Below are 26,592 nucleotides of genomic sequence, written 5' to 3'. Positions count from 1 at the left end.
CACGACCTGTTTACCAGGCGAGGTAGTCAACATCTCACAGGGTCCGGGATCGAACCCATGAACTCCTGTATACCAGGCGAGGTAGTCAACATCTCACAGGGTCTGGGATCGAACCCACGACCTCCTGTAGAACGGGCAAGGTAGTCAACATCTCACAGGGTCTGGGATCGAACCCACGACCTCCTGTACACCAGGCGAGGTAGTCAACATCTTACAGGGTGCGGGATCGTACCCACGTCCACCTGTAGACCAGGCGAGGTAGTCAACATCTCAAATGGTCCGGGATCGAACCCACGACCTCCTGTGTACCAGGCGAGGTAGTCAACAACTCACAGAGTCCGGGATCGAACTCACGACCTCCTGTAGACCAGGCGAGGTAGTCAACATCTCACAGGGTCCGGGATCGTACCCAGGACCACCTGTATACCAGGCGAGGTAGTCAACATCTCACAGGGTCCGGGATCAAGCCCACGACCTCCTGTATACCAGGCGAGGTAGTCAACATCTCACAGGGTTCGGGGTAGAACCCACGACCTCCTGTATACCTCGCGAGGTAGTCAACATCTCACAGGGTCCGGGATCGAACCCACGACCTCCTGTATACCAGGCGAGGTAGTCAACATCTCACATGGTCCGGGATTGAACCCACGACCTCCTGTATACCAGGCGAGGCAGTCAACATCTAGCAGGGTCCGGAATCGAACCCACGACCTCCTGTAGACCAGGCGAGGTAGTCAACATCTCACAGGGTCCGGGATCGAACCAACGACCTCCTGTAGAACGGGCGAGGTAGTCAACATCTCACAGGGACAGGGATCTAACCAACGACCTCCTGTAGATCTTGCGAGGTAGTTAACATCTCACAGGGTCCGGGATCGAACCTACGACCTCCTGTATACCAGGCGAGGTAGTCAACATCTCACAGGGTCCGGGATCGAACCCACGACCTCCTGTATACCAGGCGAGGAAGTCAACATCTCATAGGGTCCGGGATCGAACCCACGACCTCCTGTAGACCAGGCGAGGTAGTCAACATCTCACATGGTCCGGGATCGAACCCAAGACCTCCTGTAGACCAGGCGAGGTAGTCAACATCTCACATGGTCCGGGATCGAACCCAAGACCTCCTGTATACCAGGCGAGGTAGTCAACATCTCACAGGGTCCGGGATCGAACCCAAGACCTCCTGTAGACCAGGCGAGGTAGTCAACATCTCACAGGGTCCGGGATCGAACCCAAGACCTCCTGTATACCAGGCGAGGTAGTCAACATCTCACATGGTCCGGGATCGAATCCACGACCACCTGTATACCAGGCGAGGTAGTCAACATCTCACAGGGTCCGGGATTGAACCCACGACCTCCTGTATACCAGACGAGGCAGTCAACATCTCACAGGGTCCGGAATCGAACCCACGACCTCCTGTATACCAGGCGAGGTAGTCAACATCTCACCGGGATCGAACCAACGACCTCCTGTAGAACGGGCGAGGTAGTCAACATCTCACAGGGACAGGGATCTAACCAACGACCTCCTGTAGATCAGGCGAGGTAGTTAACATCTCACAGGGTCCGGGATCGAACCCACGACCTCCTGTATACCAGGCGAGGTAGTCAACATCTCACAGGGTCCGGGATCGAACCCAAGACCTCCTGTATACCAGGCGAGGTAGTCAACATCTCACAGGGTCCGGGATTGAACCTACGACCTCCTGCATACCAGGCGAGGTAGTCAACATCTCACAGGGTGCGGGATCGAACCCACGACCTCCTGTAGACCTGGCGAGGTAGTCAACATCTCAAATGGTCCGGGATCGAACCCACGACCTCCTGTATACCAGGCGAGGTTGCCAACATCTCACAGGGTCCGGGATCGAACCCACGACCTCCTGTATACCAGGCGAGGTAGTCAACATCTCAAATGGTCCGGGATCGAACCCACGACCTCCTGTATACCAGGCGAGGTTGTCAACATCTCACAGGGTCCGGGATCGAACCCACGACCACCTGTAAACCAGGCGAGGTGGTCAACATCTCACAGGGTCCGGGATCGAACCCACGACCTCCTGTAGGCCAGGCGAGGTAGTTAACATCTCACAGGGTCCGGGATCGAACCCATGTCCTCCTGTAGGCCAGGCGAGGTAGTCAACATCTCACAGGGTCCGGGATCGAACCCACGACCTCCTGTATACCAGGCGAGGTAGTCAACATCTCACAGGGCCCGGGATCGAACCCATGACCTCCTGTATACCAGGCGAGGTAGTCAACATCTCACAGGGTCCGGGATCGAACCCACGACCTCCTGTAGGCAGGCGAGGTAGTCAACATCTCACAGGGCCCGGGATCGAACCCACGACCTCGTGTAGACAGGCGAGGTAGTCAACATCTCACAGGTCCGGGATCGAACCCATGACCTCCTGTATACCAGGCGAGGTAGTCAACATCTCACAGGGTCCGCGATCGAACCCACGTCCTCCTGTAGAGCAGGCGAGGTAGTCAACATCTCACAGGGTCCGGGATCGTACCCACGACCTCCTGTATACCTGGCGAGGTAGTCAACATCTCACAGGGTTCGGGATCAAACCCACGACCTCATGAGACCAGGCGAGGTAGTCAACATCTCACAGGGTCCGGGATCGAACCCACGACCTCCTCTAGACCAGGCGAGGTAGTCATCATCTCACAGGGTCCAGGATCGAACCCACGACCTCCTGTATACCACGCAAGGTAGTCAACATCTCACAGGGTGCGGGATCGAACCCACGACCTCCTGTATACCAGGCGAGGTAGTCAACATCTCACAGGGTCCGGGATCGAACCCACGACCTCCTGTAGTCAGGCGAGGTAGTCAACATCTCACAAGGTCGGGGATCGAACCCACGACCTCCTGTAGACCAGGTGAGGTAGTCAACATCTCACAGGGTCCGGGATCTAATCCAAAACCTCCTGTATACCAGGCGAGGTAGTCAACATCTCACAGGATCCGGGATCAAATCCACGACCTCCTGTATACCAGGCGAGGTAGTCAACATCTCACAGGGTCCGGGATCGAACCCACGACCTCCTGTATACCAGGCGAGGTAGTCAACATCTCACAGGGTCCGGGATCGAGCCCACGACCTCCTGTACACCAGGCGATGTAGTTACCATCTCACAGGGTCCGGGATCGAACCCACGACCTCCTGTAGACCAGGTGAGGTAGTCAACCTCTCACAGGGTCCGGGATCTAATCCAAACCTCCTGTATACCAGGCGAGGTAGTCAACATCTCACAGGGTCCGGGATCAAATCCACGACCTGTTTACCAGGCGAGGTAGTCAACATCTCACAGGGTCCGGGATCGAACCCATGAACTCCTGTATACCAGGCGAGGTAGTCAACATCTCACAGGGTCTGGGATCGAACCCACGACCTCCTGTAGAACGGGCGAGGTAGTCAACATCTCACAGGGTCTGGGATCGAACCCACGACCTCCTGTACACCAGGCGAGGTAGTCAACATCTTACAGGGTGCGGGATCGTACCCACGTCCACCTGTAGACCAGGCGAGGTAGTCAACATCTCAAATGGTCCGGGATCGAACCCACGACCTCCTGTGTACCAGGCGAGGTAGTCAACAACTCACAGAGTCCGGGATCGAACTCACGACCTCCTGTAGACCAGGCGAGGTAGTCAACATCTCACAGGGTCCGGGATCATACCCAGGACCACCTGTATACCAGGCGAGGTAGTCAACATCTCACAGGGTCCGGGATCAAGCCCACGACCTCCTGTATACCAGGCGAGGTAGTCAACATCTCACAGGGTTCGGGGTAGAACCCACGACCTCCTGTATACCTCGCGAGGTAGTCAACATCTCACAGGGTCCGGGATCGAACCCACGACCTCCTGTATACCAGGCGAGGTAGTCAACATCTCACATGGTCCGGGATTGAACCCACGACCTCCTGTATACCAGGCGAGGCAGTCAACATCTAGCAGGGTCCGGAATCGAACCCACGACCTCCTGTAGACCAGGCGAGGTAGTCAACATCTCACAGGGTCCGGGATGGAACCAACGACCTCCTGTAGAACGGGCGAGGTAGTCAACATCTCACAGGGACAGGGATCTAACCAACGACCTCCTGTAGATCTTGCGAGGTAGTTAACATCTCACAGGGTCCGGGATCGAACCTACGACCTCCTGTATACCAGGCGAGGTAGTCAACATCTCACAGGGTCCGGGATCGAACCCACGACCTCCTGTATACCAGGCGAGGAAGTCAACATCTCATAGGGTCCGGGATCGAACCCACGACCTCCTGTAGACCAGGCGAGGTAGTCAACATCTCACATGGTCCGGGATCGAACCCAAGACCTCCTGTAGACCAGGCGAGGTAGTCAACATCTCACATGGTCCGGGATCGAACCCAAGACCTCCTGTACCAGGCGAGGTAGTCAACCTCTCACAGGGTCCGGGATCTAATCCAAACCTCCTGTATACCAGGCGAGGTAGTCAACATCTCACAGGGTCCGGGATCAAATCCACGACCTGTTTACCAGGCGAGGTAGTCAACATCTCACAGGGTCCGGGATCGAACCCATGAACTCCTGTATACCAGGCGAGGTAGTCAACATCTCACAGGGTCTGGGATCGAACCCACGACCTCCTGTAGAACGGGCGAGGTAGTCAACATCTCACAGGGTCTGGGATCGAACCCACGACCTCCTGTACACCAGGCGAGGTAGTCAACATCTTACAGGGTGCGGGATCGTACCCACGTCCACCTGTAGACCAGGCGAGGTAGTCAACATCTCAAATGGTCCGGGATCGAACCCACGACCTCCTGTGTACCAGGCGAGGTAGTCAACAACTCACAGAGTCCGGGATCGAACTCACGACCTCCTGTAGACCAGGCGAGGTAGTCAACATCTCACAGGGTCCGGGATCATACCCAGGACCACCTGTATACCAGGCGAGGTAGTCAACATCTCACAGGGTCCGGGATCAAGCCCACGACCTCCTGTATACCAGGCGAGGTAGTCAACATCTCACAGGGTTCGGGGTAGAACCCACGACCTCCTGTATACCTCGCGAGGTAGTCAACATCTCACAGGGTCCGGGATCGAACCCACGACCTCCTGTATACCAGGCGAGGTAGTCAACATCTCACATGGTCCGGGATTGAACCCACGACCTCCTGTATACCAGGCGAGGCAGTCAACATCTAGCAGGGTCCGGAATCGAACCCACGACCTCCTGTAGACCAGGCGAGGTAGTCAACATCTCACAGGGTCCGGGATGGAACCAACGACCTCCTGTAGAACGGGCGAGGTAGTCAACATCTCACAGGGACAGGGATCTAACCAACGACCTCCTGTAGATCTTGCGAGGTAGTTAACATCTCACAGGGTCCGGGATCGAACCTACGACCTCCTGTATACCAGGCGAGGTAGTCAACATCTCACAGGGTCCGGGATCGAACCCACGACCTCCTGTATACCAGGCGAGGAAGTCAACATCTCATAGGGTCCGGGATCGAACCCACGACCTCCTGTAGACCAGGCGAGGTAGTCAACATCTCACATGGTCCGGGATCGAACCCAAGACCTCCTGTAGACCAGGCGAGGTAGTCAACATCTCACATGGTCCGGGATCGAACCCAAGACCTCCTGTACCAGGCGAGGTAGTCAACATCTCACAGGGTCCGGGATCGAACCCAAGACCTCCTGTAGACCAGGCGAGGTAGTCAACATCTCACAGGGTCCGGGATCGAACCCAAGACCTCCTGTATACCAGGCGAGGTAGTCAACATCTCACATGGTCCGGGATCGAATCCACGACCACCTGTATACCAGGCGAGGTAGTCAACATCTCACAGGGTCCGGGATTGAACCCACGACCTCCTGTATACCAGGCGAGGCAGTCAACATCTCACAGGGTCCGGAATCGAACCCACGACCTCCTGTATACCAGGCGAGGTAGTCAACATCTCACCGGGATCGAACCAACGACCTCCTGTAGAACGGGCGAGGTAGTCAACATCTCACAGGGACAGGGATCTAACCAACGACCTCCTGTAGATCAGGCGAGGTAGTTAACATCTCACAGGGTCCGGGATCGAACCCACGACCTCCTGTATACCAGGCGAGGTAGTCAACATCTCACAGGGTCCGGGATCGAACCCAAGACCTCCTGTATACCAGGCGAGGTAGTCAACATCTCACAGGGTCCGGGATTGAACCTACGACCTCCTGCATACCAGGCGAGGTAGTCAACATCTCACAGGGTGCGGGATCGAACCCACGACCTCCTGTAGACCTGGCGAGGTAGTCAACATCTCAAATGGTCCGGGATCGAACCCACGACCTCCTGTATACCAGGCGAGGTTGCCAACATCTCACAGGGTCCGGGATCGAACCCACCACCTCCTGTATACCAGGCGAGGTAGTCAACATCTCAAATGGTCCGGGATCGAACCCACGACCTCCTGTATACCAGGCGAGGTTGTCAACATCTCACAGGGTCCGGGATCGAACCCACGACCACCTGTAAACCAGGCGAGGTGGTCAACATCTCACAGGGTCCGGGATCGAACCCACGACCTCCTGTAGGCCAGGCGAGGTAGTTAACATCTCACAGGGTCCGGGATCGAACCCATGTCCTCCTGTAGGCCAGGCGAGGTAGTCAACATCTCACAGGGTCCGGGATCGAACCCACGACCTCCTGTATACCAGGCGAGGTAGTCAACATCTCACAGGGCCCGGGATCGAACCCATGACCTCCTGTACACCAGGCGAGGTAGTCAACATCTCACAGGGTCCGGGATCGAACCCACGACCTCCTGTAGGCAGGCGAGGTAGTCAACATCTCACAGGGCCCGGGATCGAACCCACGACCTCGTGTAGACAGGCGAGGTAGTCAACATCTCACAGGTCCGGGATCGAACCCATGACCTCCTGTATACCAGGCGAGGTAGTCAACATCTCACAGGGTCCGCGATCGAACCCACGTCCTCCTGTAGAGCAGGCGAGGTAGTCAACATCTCACAGGGTCCGGGATCGTACCCACGACCTCCTGTATACCTGGCGAGGTAGTCAACATCTCACAGGGTTCGGGATCAAACCCACGACCTCATGAGACCAGGCGAGGTAGTCAACATCTCACAGGGTCCGGGATCGAACCCACGACCTCCTCTAGACCAGGCGAGGTAGTCAACATCTCACAGGGTCCAGGATCGAACCCATGTCCTCCTGTAGGCCAGGCGAGGTAGTCAACATCTCACAGGGTCCGGGATCGAACCCACGACCTCCTGTATACCAGGCGAGGTAGTCAACATCTCACAGGGCCCGGGATCGAACCCACGACCTCGTGTAGACAGGCGAGGTAGTCAACATCTCACAGGTCCGGGATCGAACCCATGACCTCCTGTATACCAGGCGAGGTAGTCAACATCTCACAGGGTCCGCGATCGAACCCACGTCCTCCTGTAGAGCAGGCGAGGTAGTCAACATCTCACAGGGTCCGGGATCGTACCCACGACCTCCTGTATACCTGGCGAGGTAGTCAACATCTCACAGGGTTCGGGATCAAACCCACGACCTCATGAGACCAGGCGAGGTAGTCAACATCTCACAGGGTCCGGGATCGAACCCACGACCTCCTCTAGACCAGGCGAGGTAGTCAACATCTCACAGGGTCCAGGATCGAACCCACGACCTCCTGTATACCACGCGAGGTAGTCAACATCTCACAGGGTGCGGGATCGAACCCACGACCTCCTGTATACCAGGCGAGGTAGTCAACATCTCACAGGGTCCGGGATCGAACCCACGACCTCCTGTAGTCAGGCGAGGTAGTCAACATCTCACAAGGTCGGGGATCGAACCCACGACCTCCTGTAGACCAGGTGAGGTAGTCAACATCTCACGGGGTCCGGGATCTAATCCAAAACCTCCTGTATACCAGGCGAGGTAGTCAACATCTCACAGGATCCGGGATCAAATCCACGACCTCCTGTATACCAGGCGAGGTAGTCAACATCTCACAGGGTCCGGGATCGAACCCACGACCTCCTGTATACCAGGCGAGGTAGTCAACATCTCACAGGGTCCGGGATCGAGCCCACGACCTCCTGTACACCAGGCGATGTAGTTACCATCTCACAGGGTCCGGGATCGAACCCACGACCTCCTGTAGACCAGGTGAGGTAGTCAACCTCTCACAGGGTCCGGGATCTAATCCAAACCTCCTGTATACCAGGCGAGGTAGTCAACATCTCACAGGGTCCGGGATCAAATCCACGACCTGTTTACCAGGCGAGGTAGTCAACATCTCACAGGGTCCGGGATCGAACCCATGAACTCCTGTATACCAGGCGAGGTAGTCAACATCTCACAGGGTCTGGGATCGAACCCACGACCTCCTGTAGAACGGGCGAGGTAGTCAACATCTCACAGGGTCTGGGATCGAACCCACGACCTCCTGTACACCAGGCGAGGTAGTCAACATCTTACAGGGTGCGGGATCGTACCCACGTCCACCTGTAGACCAGGCGAGGTAGTCAACATCTCAAATGGTCCGGGATCGAACCCACGACCTCCTGTGTACCAGGCGAGGTAGTCAACAACTCACAGAGTCCGGGATCGAACTCACGACCTCCTGTAGACCAGGCGAGGTAGTCAACATCTCACAGGGTCCGGGATCATACCCAGGACCACCTGTATACCAGGCGAGGTAGTCAACATCTCACAGGGTCCGGGATCAAGCCCACGACCTCCTGTATACCAGGCGAGGTAGTCAACATCTCACAGGGTTCGGGGTAGAACCCACGACCTCCTGTATACCTCGCGAGGTAGTCAACATCTCACAGGGTCCGGGATCGAACCCACGACCTCCTGTATACCAGGCGAGGTAGTCAACATCTCACATGGTCCGGGATTGAACCCACGACCTCCTGTATACCAGGCGAGGCAGTCAACATCTAGCAGGGTCCGGAATCGAACCCACGACCTCCTGTAGACCAGGCGAGGTAGTCAACATCTCACAGGGTCCGGGATCGAACCAACGACCTCCTGTAGAACGGGCGAGGTAGTCAACATCTCACAGGGACAGGGATCTAACCAACGACCTCCTGTAGATCTTGCGAGGTAGTTAACATCTCACAGGGTCCGGGATCGAACCTACGACCTCCTGTATACCAGGCGAGGTAGTCAACATCTCACAGGGTCCGGGATCGAACCCACGACCTCCTGTATACCAGGCGAGGAAGTCAACATCTCATAGGGTCCGGGATCGAACCCACGACCTCCTGTAGACCAGGCGAGGTAGTCAACATCTCACATGGTCCGGGATCGAACCCAAGACCTCCTGTAGACCAGGCGAGGTAGTCAACATCTCACATGGTCCGGGATCGAACCCAAGACCTCCTGTACCAGGCGAGGTAGTCAACATCTCACAGGGTCCGGGATCGAACCCAAGACCTCCTGTAGACCAGGCGAGGTAGTCAACATCTCACAGGGTCCGGGATCGAACCCAAGACCTCCTGTATACCAGGCGAGGTAGTCAACATCTCACATGGTCCGGGATCGAATCCACGACCACCTGTATACCAGGCGAGGTAGTCAACATCTCACAGGGTCCGGGATTGAACCCACGACCTCCTGTATACCAGGCGAGGCAGTCAACATCTCACAGGGTCCGGAATCGAACCCACGACCTCCTGTATACCAGGCGAGGTAGTCAACATCTCACCGGGATCGAACCAACGACCTCCTGTAGAACGGGCGAGGTAGTCAACATCTCACAGGGACAGGGATCTAACCAACGACCTCCTGTAGATCAGGCGAGGTAGTTAACATCTCACAGGGTCCGGGATCGAACCCACGACCTCCTGTATACCAGGCGAGGTAGTCAACATCTCACAGGGTCCGGGATCGAACCCAAGACCTCCTGTATACCAGGCGAGGTAGTCAACATCTCACAGGGTCCGGGATTGAACCTACGACCTCCTGCATACCAGGCGAGGTAGTCAACATCTCACAGGGTGCGGGATCGAACCCACGACCTCCTGTAGACCTGGCGAGGTAGTCAACATCTCAAATGGTCCGGGATCGAACCCACGACCTCCTGTATACCAGGCGAGGTTGCCAACATCTCACAGGGTCCGGGATCGAACCCACCACCTCCTGTATACCAGGCGAGGTAGTCAACATCTCAAATGGTCCGGGATCGAACCCACGACCTCCTGTATACCAGGCGAGGTTGTCAACATCTCACAGGGTCCGGGATCGAACCCACGACCACCTGTAAACCAGGCGAGGTGGTCAACATCTCACAGGGTCCGGGATCGAACCCACGACCTCCTGTAGGCCAGGCGAGGTAGTTAACATCTCACAGGGTCCGGGATCGAACCCATGTCCTCCTGTAGGCCAGGCGAGGTAGTCAACATCTCACAGGGTCCGGGATCGAACCCACGACCTCCTGTATACCAGGCGAGGTAGTCAACATCTCACAGGGCCCGGGATCGAACCCATGACCTCCTGTATACCAGGCGAGGTAGTCAACATCTCACAGGGTCCGGGATCGAACCCACGACCTCCTGTAGGCAGGCGAGGTAGTCAACATCTCACAGGGCCCGGGATCGAACCCACGACCTCGTGTAGACAGGCGAGGTAGTCAACATCTCACAGGTCCGGGATCGAACCCATGACCTCCTGTATACCAGGCGAGGTAGTCAACATCTCACAGGGTCCGCGATCGAACCCACGTCCTCCTGTAGAGCAGGCGAGGTAGTCAACATCTCACAGGGTCCGGGATCGTACCCACGACCTCCTGTATACCTGGCGAGGTAGTCAACATCTCACAGGGTTCGGGATCAAACCCACGACCTCATGAGACCAGGCGAGGTAGTCAACATCTCACAGGGTCCGGGATCGAACCCACGACCTCCTGTAGACCAGGCGAGGTAGTCAACATCTCACAGGGTCCGGGATCGAACTCACGACCTCTTGTAGACCAGGCGAGGTAATCAACATCTCACAGGGTCCGGGATCGAACCCACGACCTCCTGTAGACCAGGCGAGGTAATCAACATCTCACAGGGTCCGGGATCGAACCCACGTCCTCCTTTAGGCCAGGCGAGGTAGTCAACATCTCACAGGGTCTGGGATTGAACCCATGACGTCCTGTAGACCAGGCGAGGTAGTCAACATCTCACAGGGTCCGCGATCGAACCCACGTCCTCCTGTAGAGCAGGCGAGGTAGTCAACATCTCACAGGGTCCGGGATCGTACCCACGACCTCCTGTATACCTGGCGAGGTAGTCAACATCTCACAGGGTTCGGGATCAAACCCACGACCTCATGAGACCAGGCGAGGTAGTCAACATCTCACAGGGTCCGGGATCGAACCCACGACCTCCTGTAGACCAGGCGAGGTAGTCAACATCTCACAGGGTCCGGGATCGAACTCACGACCTCTTGTAGACCAGGCGAGGTAGTCAACATCTCACAGGGTCCGGGATCGAACCCACGACCTCCTGTATACCAGGCGAGGTAGTCAACATCTCACAGGGTCCGGGATCGAACCCACGACCTCCTGTATACAGGCGAGGTAGTCAACATCTCATAGGGTCCGGGATCGAACCCACGACCTCCTGTATATCAGGCGAGGTAGTCAACATCTCACATGGTCCGGGATCGAACCCACGACCTCCTGTCGACCAGGCGAGGTAGTCAACATCTCACATGGTCCAGGATCGAACCCACGACCTCCTTTTGGCCAGGCGAGGTAGTCAACATCTCACAGGGTCCGGGATCGAACCCACGACCTCTTGTAGGCCAGGCGATGTAGTCAACATCTCACAGGGTCCGGGATCGAACCCACGGCCTCCTGTAGACCAGGCGAGGTAGTCAACATCTCACAGGGTCCTGGATCGAACCCACGACCTCCTGTAGACCAGGTGAGGAAGTCAACATCTCACAGGGTCCGGGATCGACCCCACGACCTTCTGTAAACCAGGCGAGGTAGTCAACATCTCACAGGGTCCGGGATCGAACCCACGACCTCCTGTAGACCACTCGAGGTAGTCAACATCTCACAGGGTCCGGGATCGAACCCACGACCTCCTGTCGACCAGGCGAGGTAGTCAACATCTCACAGGGTCCAGGATCGAACCCACGACCTCCTGTAGTCCAGGCGAGGTAGTCAACATCTCACTGGGTCCGGGATCGAACCCACGACCTCCTGTAGACCAGGTGAGGAAGTCAACATCTCACAGGGTCTGGGATCGAACCCACGACCTCCTGTAGTCCAGGCGAGGTAGTCAACATCTCACAGGGTCCAGGATCGAGCCCACGACCTCCTTTAGGCCAGGCGAGGTAGTCAACATCTCACAGGGTCCGGGGTCGAACCCACGACCTCCTGTAGGCCAGGCGAGGTAGTCCACATCTCACAGGGTCCGGGATCGAAGCCACGACCTCCTGTAGACCAGGCGAGGTAGTCAACATCGCACAGGGTCCGGGATCGAACTCAGGACCTCCTGTAGACCAGGCGAGGTAGTCAACATCTCACAGGGTCCGGGATCGAACCCACGACCTCCTGTCGACCAGGCGAGGTAGTCAACATCTAACAGGGTCCAGGATCGAACCCACGACCTCCTGTAGTCCAGGCGAGGTAGTCAACATCTCACAGGGTCCGGGATCGAACCCACGACCTCCTGTATACCAGGCCAGGTAGTCAACCTCTCACAGGGTCCGGGATCGAACCCACGACCTCCTGTAGACCAGGCGAGGTAGTCAACATCTCACAGGGTCCGGGATCGAACCCACGACCTCCTGTAGGCCAGGCGAGGTAGTCAACATCTCACAGGGTCCGGGATCGAAGCCACGACCTCCTGTAGACCAGGCAAGGTAGTCAACATCGCACAGGGTCCGGGATCGAACTCAGGACCTCCTGTATACCAGGCGAGGTAGTCAACATCTCACAGGGTCCGGGATCGAACCCACGATCTCCTGTAGACCAGGCGAGGTAGTCAACATCTCACAGGGTCCGGGATCGAACCCACGACCTCCTGTATACCAGGCGAGGTAGTCGACATCTCACAGGGTCCGGGATCGAACCCACGACCTCCTGTAGACCAGACGAGATAGTCAACATCTCAAAAGTTCCGGGATCGAACCCACGACCGCCTGTAGACCTGGCGAGGTAGTCAACATCTCACAGGGTCCGGGATCGAACCCACGACCTCCTGTATACTAGGCGAGGTAGTCAACATCTCACAGGGTCCGGGATCGAACCCACGACCTCCTGTAGACCAGGCGAGGTAGTCAACATCTCAAAAGTTCCGGGATCGAACCCACGACCGCCTGTACACCTGGCGAGGTAGTCAACATCTCACAGGGTCCGGGATCGAACTCACGACCTCCTGTAGATCAGGCGAGGTAGTCAACATCTCACAGGGTCCGGGATCGAACCCACGACCTCCTGTAGACCAGGCGAGGTAGTCAACATCTCACAGGGTCCGGGATCGAACCCACGACCTCCTGTAGACCATTCGAGGTAGTCAACATCTCACAGGGTTCGGGATCGAACCCACGACCTCCTGTAGACCAGGCGAGGTAGTCAACATCTCACAGGGTCCGGGATCGAACCCACGACCTCCTGTAGACCAGGCGAGGTAGTCAACATCTCACAGGGTCCGGGATCGAACCCACGACCTCCTGTATACCAGGCGAGGTGGTCAACATCTCAGAGGGTCCGGGATCGAACCCACGACCTCCTGTAGACCAGGCGAGGTAGTCAACATCTCACAGGGTCCGGGATCGAACCCACGACCTCCTGTAGACCAGGCGAGGTAGTCAACATCTCACAGGGTCCGGGATTGAACCCACGACCTCCTGTATACCAGGCGAGGTAGTCAACATCTCACAGGGTCCGGGATCCAACCCACGACCTCCTGTAGGCCAGGCGAGGTAGTCAACATCTCACAGGGTCCGGGATCGAACCCACGACCTCCTGTAGACCTGGCAAGGTAGTCAACATCTCACAGGGTCCGGGATCGAACCCACGACCTCCTGTATACCAGGCGAGGTAGTCCACATCTCACAGGGTCCGGGATCGAAGCCACGACCTCCTGTAGACCAGGCGAGGTAGTCAACATCGCACAGGGTCCGGGATCGAACTCAGGACCTCCTGTAGACCAGGCAAGGTAGTCAACATCTCACAGGGTCCGGGATCGAACCCACGACCTCCTGTAGACCGGGCGAGATAGTCAACATCTCACAGGGTCCGGGATCGAACCCACGACCTCCTGTAGACCGGGCGAGGTAGTCAACATCGCACAGGGTCCGGGATCGAACTCAGGACCTCCTGTAGACCAGGCAAGGTAGTCAACATCTCACAGGGTCCGGGATCGAACCCACGACCTCCTGTAGACCGGGCGAGGTAGTCAACATCTCACAGGGTCCGGGATCGAACCCACGACCTCCTGTAGACCGGGCGAGGTAGTCAACATCTCACAGGGTCCGGGATCGAACCCACGACCTCCTGTAGACCGGGCGAGGTAGTCAACATCTCACAGGGTCCGGGATCGAACCCACGACCTCCTGTAGACCGGGCGAGGTAGTCAACATCTCACAGGGTCCGGGATCGAACCCACGACCTCCTGTAGACCGGGCGAGGTAGTCAACATCTCACAGGGTCCGGGATCGAACCCACGACCTCCTGTAGACCGGGCGAGGTAGTCAACATCTCACAGGGTCCGGGATCGAACCCACGACCTCCTGTATACCGGGCGAGGTAGTCAACATCTCATCACCACGGCGCCGCTGAACAGTACTTCGTGTGAGTCAGTGAGTGAGTGAGTGGGTGAGTGGGTGAGTGAGTGGTGAGTGACTGGGTGAGTGGTAAGTGAGTGGTGGGTGAGTGGGTGAGTGGTGAGTGAGTGGGTAAGGGAGTCGGTGAGTGGTGAGTGAGTGGGTGAGTCAGTGGGTGAGTGAGTGAGTGGGTGGGTGAGTGAGTGGGTGAGTGTGTGGGTGGGTGAGTGGGTGAGTGAGTGGTGAGTGACTGAGTGAGTGGTGAGTGAGTGGGTGGGTGAGTGTGTGGGTGGGTGAGTGGGTGAGTGAGTGGTGAGTGACTGAGTGAGTGGTGAGTGAGTGGGTGAGTGGTGAGTGAGTGGGTGAGTCAGTGGTGAGTGAGTGAGTGGGTGAGTGAGTGGGTGAGTGGTGAGTGAGTGGGTGAGTGGGTGAGTGAGTGGGTGAGTGAGTGGGTGAGTGGGTGGGTGGGTGAGTGAGTGGTGAGTGAGTGGGTGAGTGAGTGGTGAGTGAGTGGGTGAGTGAGTGAGTGGGTGAGTGAGTGAGTGAGTGGGTGAGTGGGTGGGTGAGTGGGTGGGTAAGTGGTGAGTGGGTGAGTCAGTGGGTGAGTGAGTGGGTGAGTGGGTGAGTGGTGGCTGAGTGAGTGGTGAGTGAGTGGGTGAGTGTGTGGTGAGTGAGTGGGTGAGTGAGTGAGTGGGTGAGTGGGTGAGTGAGTGGTGAGTGAGTGGGTGAGTGAGTGAGTGGGTGAGTGGGTGAGTGGTGGGTGAGTGAGTGGGTGAGTGAGTGGTGAGTGAGTGGGTGAGTGAGTGAGTGGGTGAGTGAGTGGTGAGTGGGTGAGTGAGTGGGTGAGTGGCTGAGTGAGTGAGTGGGTGAGTGAGTGGGTGAGTGGGTGAGTGAGTGAGTGGGTGAGTGGGTGAGTGGTGGGTGAGTGAGTGGGTGGGTGAGTGAGTGAGTGGGTGGGTGAGTGGTGAGTGAGTGGGTGGGTGAGTGGGTGAGTCAGTGGTGAGTGAGTGAGTGGGTGAGTGAGTGGGTGAGTGGTGAGTGAGTGGGTGAGTGGGTGAGTGAGTGGGTGAGTGGGTGAGTGAGTGGGTGAGTGGGTGAGTGGGTGGGTGGGTGAGTGAGTGGTGAGTGAGTGGGTGAGTGAGTGAGTGGGTGAGTGAGTGAGTGGGTGAGTGAGTGGGTGAGTGAGTGGGTAAGTGGTGAGTGGGTGAGTCAGTGGGTGAGTGAGTGAGTGGGTGAGTGGGTGAGTGGTGGCTGAGTGAGTGGTGAGTGAGTGGGTGAGTGTGTGGGTGAGTGAGTGGGTGAGTGAGTGGGTGAGTGGGTGAGTGAGTGGTGAGTGAGTGGGTGAGTGAGTGAGTGGGTGAGTGGGTGAGTGGTGGGTGAGTGAGTGGGTGAGTGAGTGGTGAGTGAGTGGTGAGTGAGTGGGTGAGTGAGTGAGTGGGTGAGTGAGTGGGTGAGTGGGTGAGTGGCTGAGTGAGTGAGTGGGTGAGTGGGTGAGTGGTGGGTGAGTGAGTGGGTGGGTGAGTGAGTGGTGAGTGAGTGGGTGAGTGGTGAGTGAGTGGGTGAGTGAGTGGTGAGTGAGTAAGTGGGTGAGTGGTGAGTGAGTGGGTGAGTGAGTGGTGAGTGAGTGGTGAGTGGATGAGTGAGTGAGTGGTGAGTGGGTGAGTGAGTGGGTGAGTGGGTGGGTGAGTGGCTGAGTGAGTGGTGAGTGGGTGAGTGGGTGAGTGAGTGAGTGGGTGAGTGGGTGAGTGAGTCAGTGAGTGAGTGGTGAGTGAGTGGGTGAGTGAGTGGGTGAGTGGGTGAGTGAGTGAGTGGGTGAGTGTGTGAGTGAGTGAGTGGGTTAGTGAGTGGGTGAGTGGGTGAGTGGGTGAGTGAGTGGGTGAGTGGGTGAGTGAGTGGGTGAGTGGGTGAGTGAGTGGTGAGTGGGTGAGTGAGTGGTGAGTGGGTGAGTGAGTGAGTGAGTGGGTGAGTGAGTGGTGAGTGGGTGAGTGAGTGGTGAGTGGGTGAGTGGGTGAGTGGTGGCTGAGTGAGTGGGTGAGTGAGTGAGTCAGTGGTGAGTGGGTGAGTGAGTGAGTGGGTGAGTCAGTGAGTGAGTGGTGGGTGGGTGAGTGAGTGGTGAGTGGGTGGGTGAGTGGGTGAGTTAGTGAGTGAGTGGTGGGTGGGTGAGTGTTGAGTGGGTGAGTGAGTGAGTGGGTGAGTCAGTGAGTGAGTGGTGGGTGGGTGAGTGAGTGGGTGAGTCAGTGAGTGAGTGGTGGGTGGGTGGGTGAGTCAGTCAGACATCACCACCATCACCACACTGATCTACATCCAGCAGTGGATTGACCCTGGGGGGGAGGTGGGGGGTGTTTTGAGTGACGTCACAGCCGCACCCGGACCCCCAAACCCCCCACCCATAACACTGCGCATGCGCACACAATGCGGACCGTACCACCGTAGCCACCGAGCTGATGGGGGGGTAAATAAAAAAAAATAATTACTTTTTTAGATCTCGGATTTCAGAATACACCGTCAATATCGATTACGCGCTGTTTATCAGTAATAATTTATCTCGTTGTGGAGTTTAAGGTGGTTTGGGTAGCGCGACTTCGCTTTGGAACATTTTATTACGAAACCGAACACCCCCTCCCTCCCCGCTGCTTGGATGAGATGGCACGGTCCGCGGGTCATTCCACTGCGGCGCGTTGTTGTTGGGGTGCGATGGAGACGGTGGGAGTGAGTGGGAGTGAGGGGTGGTGAGTGGTGGTGAGTGGGGGGTGAGTGGTGGTGAGTGGGGGGTGAGTGGGCTCGCCCGTCGTCCACAACTCCACAATGTCAACTCCACGTCGCCGCAACTTCTGTCGCTGTCGAAAGCCGCGACTTTAAACGTTAAAGAGACGTTACACCCACTCACCCCCTTCCCATCAAACTACTAACAACCTCGTCGACCCCCTTCGCTACGCGCGCACTTGGTACAACCCAAGCCCCACCCACATCACGCAACCACGGGCTCGTGACGTCGATCGCCCCTCCCCATTGAGGTTTTCATCCCCCCTCTCCTCCCACCACCCCCCCCCCCCTTGGTGGTCACGAGGGCGGCTCGGGCCAATGGCGAGCGGCGAAACGGATGTTGTAGGCGGGGCCTGTGGTGGCGGGGGGGGGGACTAGGGCGGGGCCGTCGCGCGCTGGGCAAATGCAACGCCCCCTTCTTCCCTCTCCCCCACCCCCCCCCCCTCTCAGGCGGTCACGGGGGCAGTTCGGGCCAATGGCGAGTGGCGCTGCGTACGCTGGAGGCGGGGCCGGGTGGGGGGGGAGGGGGCCGGGGGGCGGCGGATGCGGTGGACTGGGGCGGGGCGTCGCGCGTTGGGCAAATGCAACGCCCCCTCCCGCCTCAACCCCTCCCCCCGCGGCGGTCACGTGGGCGGCTTCGGCCAATGGCGAGCTGCGATACGAACGTTGTAGGCGGGTCCGGCGGTTTTGCGGGGGGGTGGGTGGGTGGGGCGGCGGCGGGGGCGGGGCTTCGGATGGGGGCGTCGTGCTGGGGAAAGGCAACGCCCCGCCCACCCACCCCCGTCGGCCCCTCCCACCCCACCATCACAACCCCCAACGTTCGCTGAACGTCCGCTCAACGTTTTGTCTCGGACTTTCGCCAGCGAGCAGCTAAATCGAAATTTTTTTTTTTAACCCAATCGCCGCTACCCGCGCCGTCGTCGTCGAAGCCGACTACCACGACCACCGCAGCCCTAGCAAGGCGAATGCCCTGGCGGGTGCCCTGGCGATGTTGTGGGGGCTGCCGTAGAGACCCACGACTGCTGCTGCTGCTGCTCGCTCGCGTCCAGCGACGTTGACTCGTCCGGGGGGTGGTGGTGGTGGTGTGGGTGGGTGGGTGGTGGTGTGGGTGGGTGGTGGTGTGGGTGGGTGGTGGTGTGGGTGGGTGGTGGTGTGGGTGGTTGTTGATGTAACAGTGGGGAGTGAACGCCGCTGTCTCTCTCGCTGTGTCTCTCTCGAGTGTCTCTGTGTGTCTCTGTCTCTTGAGTGTCTCACTGCTTTAGTCTCTGTGTCTGTGTGTCTCTGTTCTGTGTCTCTGTGTCTGTGTGTCTCTGTTCTGTGTCTCTGTGTGTCTCTGTCCCTTGAGTGTCTCACTGCTTTAATCTCTGTTCTGTGTCTGTGTCTCTGTGTCTCTGTTCTGTGTCTCTGTGTGTCTCTGTCTCTTGAGTGTCTCACTGCTTTAGTCTCTGTGTCTGTGTGTCTCTGTTCTGTGTCTCTGTGTGTCTCTGTGTCTCTGTTCTGTGTCTCTGTGTGTCTCTGTTCTGTGTCTCTGTGTCTCTGTCTCTTGAGTGTCTCACAGCTTTAGTCTCTGTTCTGTGTGTCTCTGTTCTGTGTCTCTCTCTCTGTTCTCTGTCTCTGTGTGTGTCTGTCTCTCTGTCTCTGTGTGTCTCTGTCTCTGTGTGTCTCTGTGTGTCTGTTCTCTGTCTCTGTGTGTCTCTGTGTGTCTCACTGCTTTAGTCTCTGTGTGTCTCTGTTCTGTGTCTCCGTCTGTCTCTGTGTCTCTCCCTGTGTCTCCGTGTGTCTCTGTGTCTCGCTGTCTCCGTGTCTCTGTGTGTCTCTCTGTGTGTCTCTGTGTTTCCGTGTCTCTGTGTGTTTCTGTCTCTGTGTGTCTCTGTGTGTTTCCGTGTCTCTGTGTGTCCCCGTGTGTCTCTGTGTGTTTCCGTGTCTCTGTCTCTCCGTGTCTCTGTGTCTCTCTGTGTGTCTCTGTGTGTTTCCGTGTGTCTCGCTCTCCCTCCGTGTCTCTCTGTGTCTCGCTGTCTCCGTGTCTCTGTGTGTCTGTCTCTGTGTCTCGCTGTCTCTCTGTCTCGCTGTCTCCGTGTCTCTGTGTCTCTCTGTGTCTCTGTGTGTATCTCCGTCTCCGTGTCTCGCTGTCTCCGTGTGTCTCTGTGTGTCTGTCTCTGTGTGTCTGTCTCTGTGTCTCTCTGTGTCTCTCCGTGTCTCTGTCTCTGTGTGTCTCCGTGTCTCGCTGTCTCCGTGTGTCTCTGTGTCTCTCTGTGTCTGTGTGTGTCTCTGTGTCTGTCTCTGTGTCTCTCTGTGTCTCGCTGTCTCTGTGTGTCTGTCTCTGTGTCTCCGTGTCTCTGTGTGTCTCTGTGTCTCCGTGTCTCGCTGTCTCCGTGTCTCGCTGTCTCTGTGTCTCTCTGTGTCTCTGTGTGTGTCTCTCTGTGTGTCTCTCTGTGTGTCTGTCTCTGTGTCTCCGTGTCTCTGTCTCTCCGTGTCTCGCTGTCGTCTCGATCGGCCGTGGTGAAAGGGAAAATGGCAGAGTCCATAGGTGAGTGGAAAACACAAACACACACACACTAACATACACAAACACTAACACACAGACACACATACTAACACAAACACACACACACACTAACACACAGACACACACACTAACATACACACACATACACTAACATACACTAACATACACACAAACACACAGACACACACACTAACATACACACACATACACTAACATACTAACACACAGACACACACACTAACATACTAACATACATACTAACACACAGACACATACACTAACATACTAACATACATACTAACACACAGACACACACACTAACATACTAACATACATACTAACACACAGACACATACACTAACATACTAACTTACATACTAACACACAGACACATACACTAACACACTAACACACACACTAACACACACACTAACATACACTAACATACACACACTAACACACATACACTAACATACACACTCACACACACACACTAACATACACTCACACACTAACATACACAAACATACATACATACTAACACACACAGACACACACACTAACATACACATACACTAACATACACTAACATGCACACATACTAACATACACACTAACACACACACAGACACACTAACATACACACACACTAACACACACACTAACATACACACTAACATACACACATACTAACATACACACACACTAACACACACATACACACTAACACACACACTCACTAACATACACACACTCACTAACATACACACACACTAACATACACACACACACTAACACACACATACACACTAACACACACACTCACTAACATACACACACACTCACTAACACACACATACAAAAACAAAGATCCCCCATATAGCCTTAACAGACTGTAGGGGCAAGTGCTGTTAGCGAGCACCTATGAAGGCCGGAACGGTACACAAGGGGGTGGGTGGCCAGCACCACGCCCGACCGCCTTTGTCTCCCCAGTGGCGATGTTTACACACCGCACCAGGTACTCATTTGAGGCTGAGTCGACCTAGGGGAGGCCCGGGACCGGTTCAGATAATCGTCACTGGTGTTGGCCGTGAGCGGGAATCGAACCCGGGTCGCCAGGTTCATAGCGCAGCGTAGCGCTAATCGCTACACTATCGCTCCCCATAACACTAACATACACACACACACTAACATACACACTAACATACACACACACTAACATACACACTAACATACACACACACTAACATACACACACACTAACATACACACACACTAACATACACACTAACATACACACACACACTAACAGACACACACACTAACATACATAATACACACTAACATACACATACTAACATACATACATACACACTAACATACATACACTAACATACACACACAGACACACACACTAACATACACACAGACACACATACACACAGATATACACAGACACACACACTAGCATACACATACACACAATAACATACACAGACACATACACACAGACACACAGACACACTAACACACACACACTAACATACACACACACTAACACACGCAGACACACTAACATACACACAGACACACACATACACACACACTAACATACACACACTTACACACACACATACATACACCCACTAACATACACAGACACATACACACACACAGACACACTAACACACACACTAACACACGCAGACACACTAACATACACACAGACACACACTAACATACACACACTAACATACACACTAACATACACACAGACACACACAGACACACACACAGACACTAACATACATACACAAACACTAACACACACACTAACATACACACACACTAACATACACACACACTAACATACACACACATACACACCCACTAACATACACACACTAACACACTAACATACATAATACACACACATACATACACACACTAACATACACACACAGACACACACACAGATACTAACATACACACACAAACACTAACATACACACACTAACATACACACACACAGAGACACACACACAGACTAACACACACACAAAGACAAAGACAAAGATCCCCCATATAGCCTTAACAGACTGTAGGGGCAAGTGCTGTTAGCGAGCACCTATGAAGGCCGGAACGGTACACGAGGGGGTGGGTGGCCAGCACCACGCCCGACCGCCTTTGTCTCCCCAGTGGCGATGTTTACACACCGCACCAGGTACTCATTTGAGGCTGAGTCGACCTAGGGGAGGCCCGGGACCGGTTCAGATAATTGTCACTGGGTGTTGGCCGTGAGCAGGAATCGAACCCGGGTCGCCAGGTTCATAGCGCAGCGTAGCGCTAACCACAGCACCACCGCTCCTCACACACACAGACAGACACACACACACACACACAGACACTAACACACACACAGACACACTAACATACATACTAACATACACAGAGACACACTAACATACACACACAGACACACACACACAGACACACTAACACACACTAACACACAAACACACTGACATACACACTAACATACACACACACAGACACACAGAGATACACACACACAGAGACACACACACAGACACACGCACACAGACACACACACAGACACACGCACACACACAGACACACACACAGACAGTCACACAGACAGTCACACAGACAGTCACACACACACACTCACACACTCACACTCTCACACACACTCACACACACTCACACACACACTCCCACGACGACGATTATGTTAGTGTGTGTGTGTGCGTATGTTAGTGCGTATGTTAGTGTGTGTATGTGTGTATGTTAGTGTGTATGTGTGTATGTTAGTGTGTATGTGTATGTTAGTCTGTGTGTTTGTATGTTAGTGTGTGTGTATATGTTAGTGTGTGTGTATATGTTAGTGTGTGTATCTGTTAGTGTGTGTGTGTATGTTAGTGTTTGTGTGTCTGTGTGTATGTTAGTGTGTATGTTAGTGTGTATGTTAATGTGTATGTTAGTCTGTGTGTTTGTATGTTAGTGTGTGTGTGTATATGTTAGTGTTTGTATCTGTTAGTGTGTTAGTGTGTGTGTGTATGTTAGTGTTTGTGTGTATGTTAGTGTGTGTGTTAGTGTGTGTGTATGTTAGTGTGTATGTTAGTGTGTATGTTAGTGTGTGTGTGTGTGTATGTTAGTGTGTGTGTGTATGTTAGTGTGTGTTAGTGTGTGTGTGTATGTTAGTGTGTGTTAGTGTGTGTGTGTATGTTAGTGTCTGTGTGTCTGTGTGTATGTTAGTGTCTGTGTGTCTGTGTGTATGTTAGTGTGTGTGTGTGTTAGTGTGTGTGTGTATGTTAGTGTGTATGTTAGTGTGTGTGTGTATGTTAGTGTGTGTGTGTATGTTAGTGTGTGTGTGTATGTTAGTGTGTATGTTAGTGTGTGTGTATGTTAGTGTGTATGTTAGTGTGTATGTTAGTGTGTGTGTGTCTGTGTGTATGTTAGTGTGTATGTTAGTGTGTATGTTAGTGTGTGTGTATGTTAGTGTGTGTGTGTCTGTGTGTATGTTAGTGTGTATGTGTATGTTAGTGTGTATGTTAGTGTTTGTGTTAGCGCCGGGTGGCTAAAGCACAGCAGGTTGGCACAGTAGGGGGCTGGTGCATCAGCCAGTCATCTCAGTCATCTCAGTCAGTCATCTTAGTCATCTCAGTCAGTCATCTCAGCCAGTCATCTCAGTCAGTCATCTCAGCCAGTCATCTCAGCCATCTCAGTCAGTCATCTCAGTCATCTCAGCCAGTCATCTCAGTCATCTCAGTCATCTCAGTCAGTCATCTCAGTCATCTCAGCCAGTCATCTCAGTCATCTCAGCCAGTCATCTCAGTCATCTCAGTCAGTCATCTGAGTCATCTCAGTCATCTCAGTCAGTCATCTCAGTCATCTCAGTCATCTCAGTCAGTCATCTCAGTCATCTCAGTCATCTCAGCCAGTCATCTTAGTCAGTCACCTCAGCCAGTCATCTCAGTCATCTCAGTCATCTCAGTCAGTCATCTCAGTCATCTCAGTCATCTCAGTCAGTCATCTCAGTCATCTCAGTCAGTCATCTCAGCCAATCATCTCAGTCATCTCAGTCAGTCATCTCAGTCAGTCATCTCAGCCACTCATCTCAGTCATCTCAGTCAGTCATCTCAGTCAGTCATCACAGTCAGTCATCTCAGTCAGTCATCACAGTCAGTCATCTCAGTCAGTCATCTCCGTCAGTCATCTCAGTCAGTAATCTCAGTGATCTCAGCCACTCATCTCAGTCATCTCAGCCAGTCATCTCAGTCAGTCATCTCAGTCATCTCAGTCATCTCAGTCAGTCATCTCAGCCAGTCATCTCAGCCAGTCATCTCAGTCATCTTAGTCAGTCATCTCAGTCAGTCATCTCAGTCATCTCAGCCAGTCATCTCAGTGATCTCAGTCAGTCATCTCAGTCATCTCAGTGATCTCAGTCAGTCATCTCAGTCATCTCAGTGATCTCAGTCATCTCAGTCAGTCATCTCAGTCAGTCATCTCAGCCAGTCATCTCAGTCAGTCATCTCAGTCATCTCAGTCATCTCAGCCAGTCATCTCAGTCATCTCAGTCAGTCATCTCAGTCATCTCAGTCATCTCAGTCAGTCATCTCAGTCATCTCAGCCAGTCATCTCAGCAAGTCATCTCAGTCATCTTAGTCAGTCATCTCAGCCAGTCATCTCAGCCAGTCATCTCAGTCATCTCAGTCAGTCATCTCAGCCAGTCATCTCAGCCACTCATCTCAGTCATCTCAGCCAGTCATCTCAGTCAGTCATCTCAGTCATCTCAGTCATCTCAGCCAGTCATCTCAGCCAGTCATCTCAGTCAGTCATCTCAGTCATCTTAGTCAGTCATCTCAGCCAGTCATCTCAGCCAGTCATCTCAGTCAGTCATCTCAGTCATCTTAGTCAGTCATCTCAGCCAGTCATCTCAGTCAGTCATCTCAGCCAGTCATCTCAGTCATCTCAGTCAGTCATCTCAGTCAGTCGACCCGTGGCACCTGCTGGGTCTGCCCCGTGACCTCCTGCCAGCGGGCGTTCGACACTTCACGTGGCCTCAAGGTGCACATAGCCTGGCACAAGCGTCGTGGTGACGTCACCGCCACTTAGTGGCGAATGGCGGTTGTTGTTGTTGTGTCTATGTGTGTGTATGTGTGTGTGTCTGTGTGAGTGTGTATCTGTGTGTGTGTATCTGTGTGTGTGTATCTGTGTGTGTGTATCTGTGTGTGTGTGTATCTGTGTGTGTGTCTATGTGTGTGTGTATCTGTGTGTGTGTATCTGTGTGTGTGTATCTGTGTGTGTCTATCTGTGTGTATGTTAGTGTGTATGTTAGTCTGTGTGTGTCTATCTGTGTGTGTATGTTAGTGTGTATGTTAGTCTGTGTGTGTGTCTATCTGTGTGTATGTTAGTGTGTATGTTAGTCTGTGTGTGTGTCTATTTGTGTGTGTATGTTAGTGTGTATGTTAGTCTGTGTTTGTGTGTCTATCTGTGTGTATGTTAGTGTGTATGTTAGTCTGTGTTTGTGTGTTTATCTGTGTGTGTGTCACTGTGTGTGTGTGTCACTGTGTGTGTGTGAGAGTGAGGAGCGGTGGTGCTGTGGTTAGCGCTACGCTGCGCTATGAACCTGGCGACCCGGGTTCGATTCCTGCTCACGGCCAACACCCAGTGACGATTATCTGAACCGGTCCCGGGCCTCCCCTAGGTCGACTCAGCCTCAAATGAGTACCTGGTGTAGCGGTGTGTAAACATCGTTACTGGGGAGACAAAGGCGGTCGGGCGTGGTGCTGGCCACCCACCCCCTCGTGTACCGTTCCGGCCTTCATAGGTGCTCGCTAACAGCACTTGCCCCTACAGTCTGTTAAGGCTATATGGGGGATCTTTGTCTTTGTATGTTAGTGAGTGTGTATGTTAGTGTGTGTATGTTAGTGTGAGTGTATGCTAGTGTGTGTATGTTAGTGTGAGTGTATGCTAGTGTGTGTATGTTAGTGTGAGTGTATGCTAGTGTGTGTGTATGTTAGTGTGTGTCTGTGTGTGTGTATGTTAGTGTGTGTATGTTAGTGTGTGTGTATGTTAGTGTGTGTCTGTGTATGTTAGTGTGTGTCTGTGTGTGTGTATGTTTATGTGTGTGTATGTTTATGTGTGTGTGTATGTTAGTGTGTGTCTGTGTGTGTGTATGTTAGTGTGTGTGTATGTTAGTGTGTGTGTGTCTGTGTATGTTAGTGTGTGTGTATGTTAGTGTGTGTGTATGTTACTGTGTGTGTAAGTGTGTGTCTGTGTGTGTGTGTCTGTGTGTGTGTCTGTGTCTGTGTGTGTGTATGTTAGTGTCTGTGTGTGTGTATGTTAGTGTGTGTCTGTGTGTGTGTATGTTAGTGTGTGTCTGTGTGTGTGTATGTTAGTGTGTGTCTGTGTGTGTGTATGTTAGTGTGTGTCTGTGTGTGTGTATGTTTATGTGTGTGTGTATGTTAGTGTGTGTCTGTGTGTGTGTATGTTAGTGTGTGTGT

General features: G+C 54.2%; 1 protein-coding gene across 1 annotated transcript in view; it reads left to right on the top strand.

The window, feature by feature from the left end:
- Positions 1–19,273: 19,273 nt before the first annotated feature.
- The window catches only part of LOC116958283 (uncharacterized), a gene marked incomplete at its 3' end in the record, with an annotated part of 35,393 nt that continues 28,074 nt past the window's right edge, over positions 19,274–26,592 (top strand). Inside the window, exon 1 of the mRNA XM_076056451.1 lies at positions 19,274–20,083. Within this exon, the coding sequence (XP_075912566.1) occupies positions 20,068–20,083 (16 nt within the window). The remainder of the gene's footprint in view (positions 20,084–26,592) is intronic.

Source organism: Petromyzon marinus, chromosome 75 (genome assembly GCF_048934315.1).
Source record: "Petromyzon marinus isolate PM22_M1 ecotype Great Lakes invasive population chromosome 75, UKy_Petmar_22M1.pri1.0, whole genome shotgun sequence".
NCBI classification, from domain to species: domain Eukaryota; kingdom Metazoa; phylum Chordata; class Hyperoartia; order Petromyzontiformes; family Petromyzontidae; genus Petromyzon; species Petromyzon marinus.
This window is presented reverse-complemented; position numbering and strand designations above follow the sequence as displayed.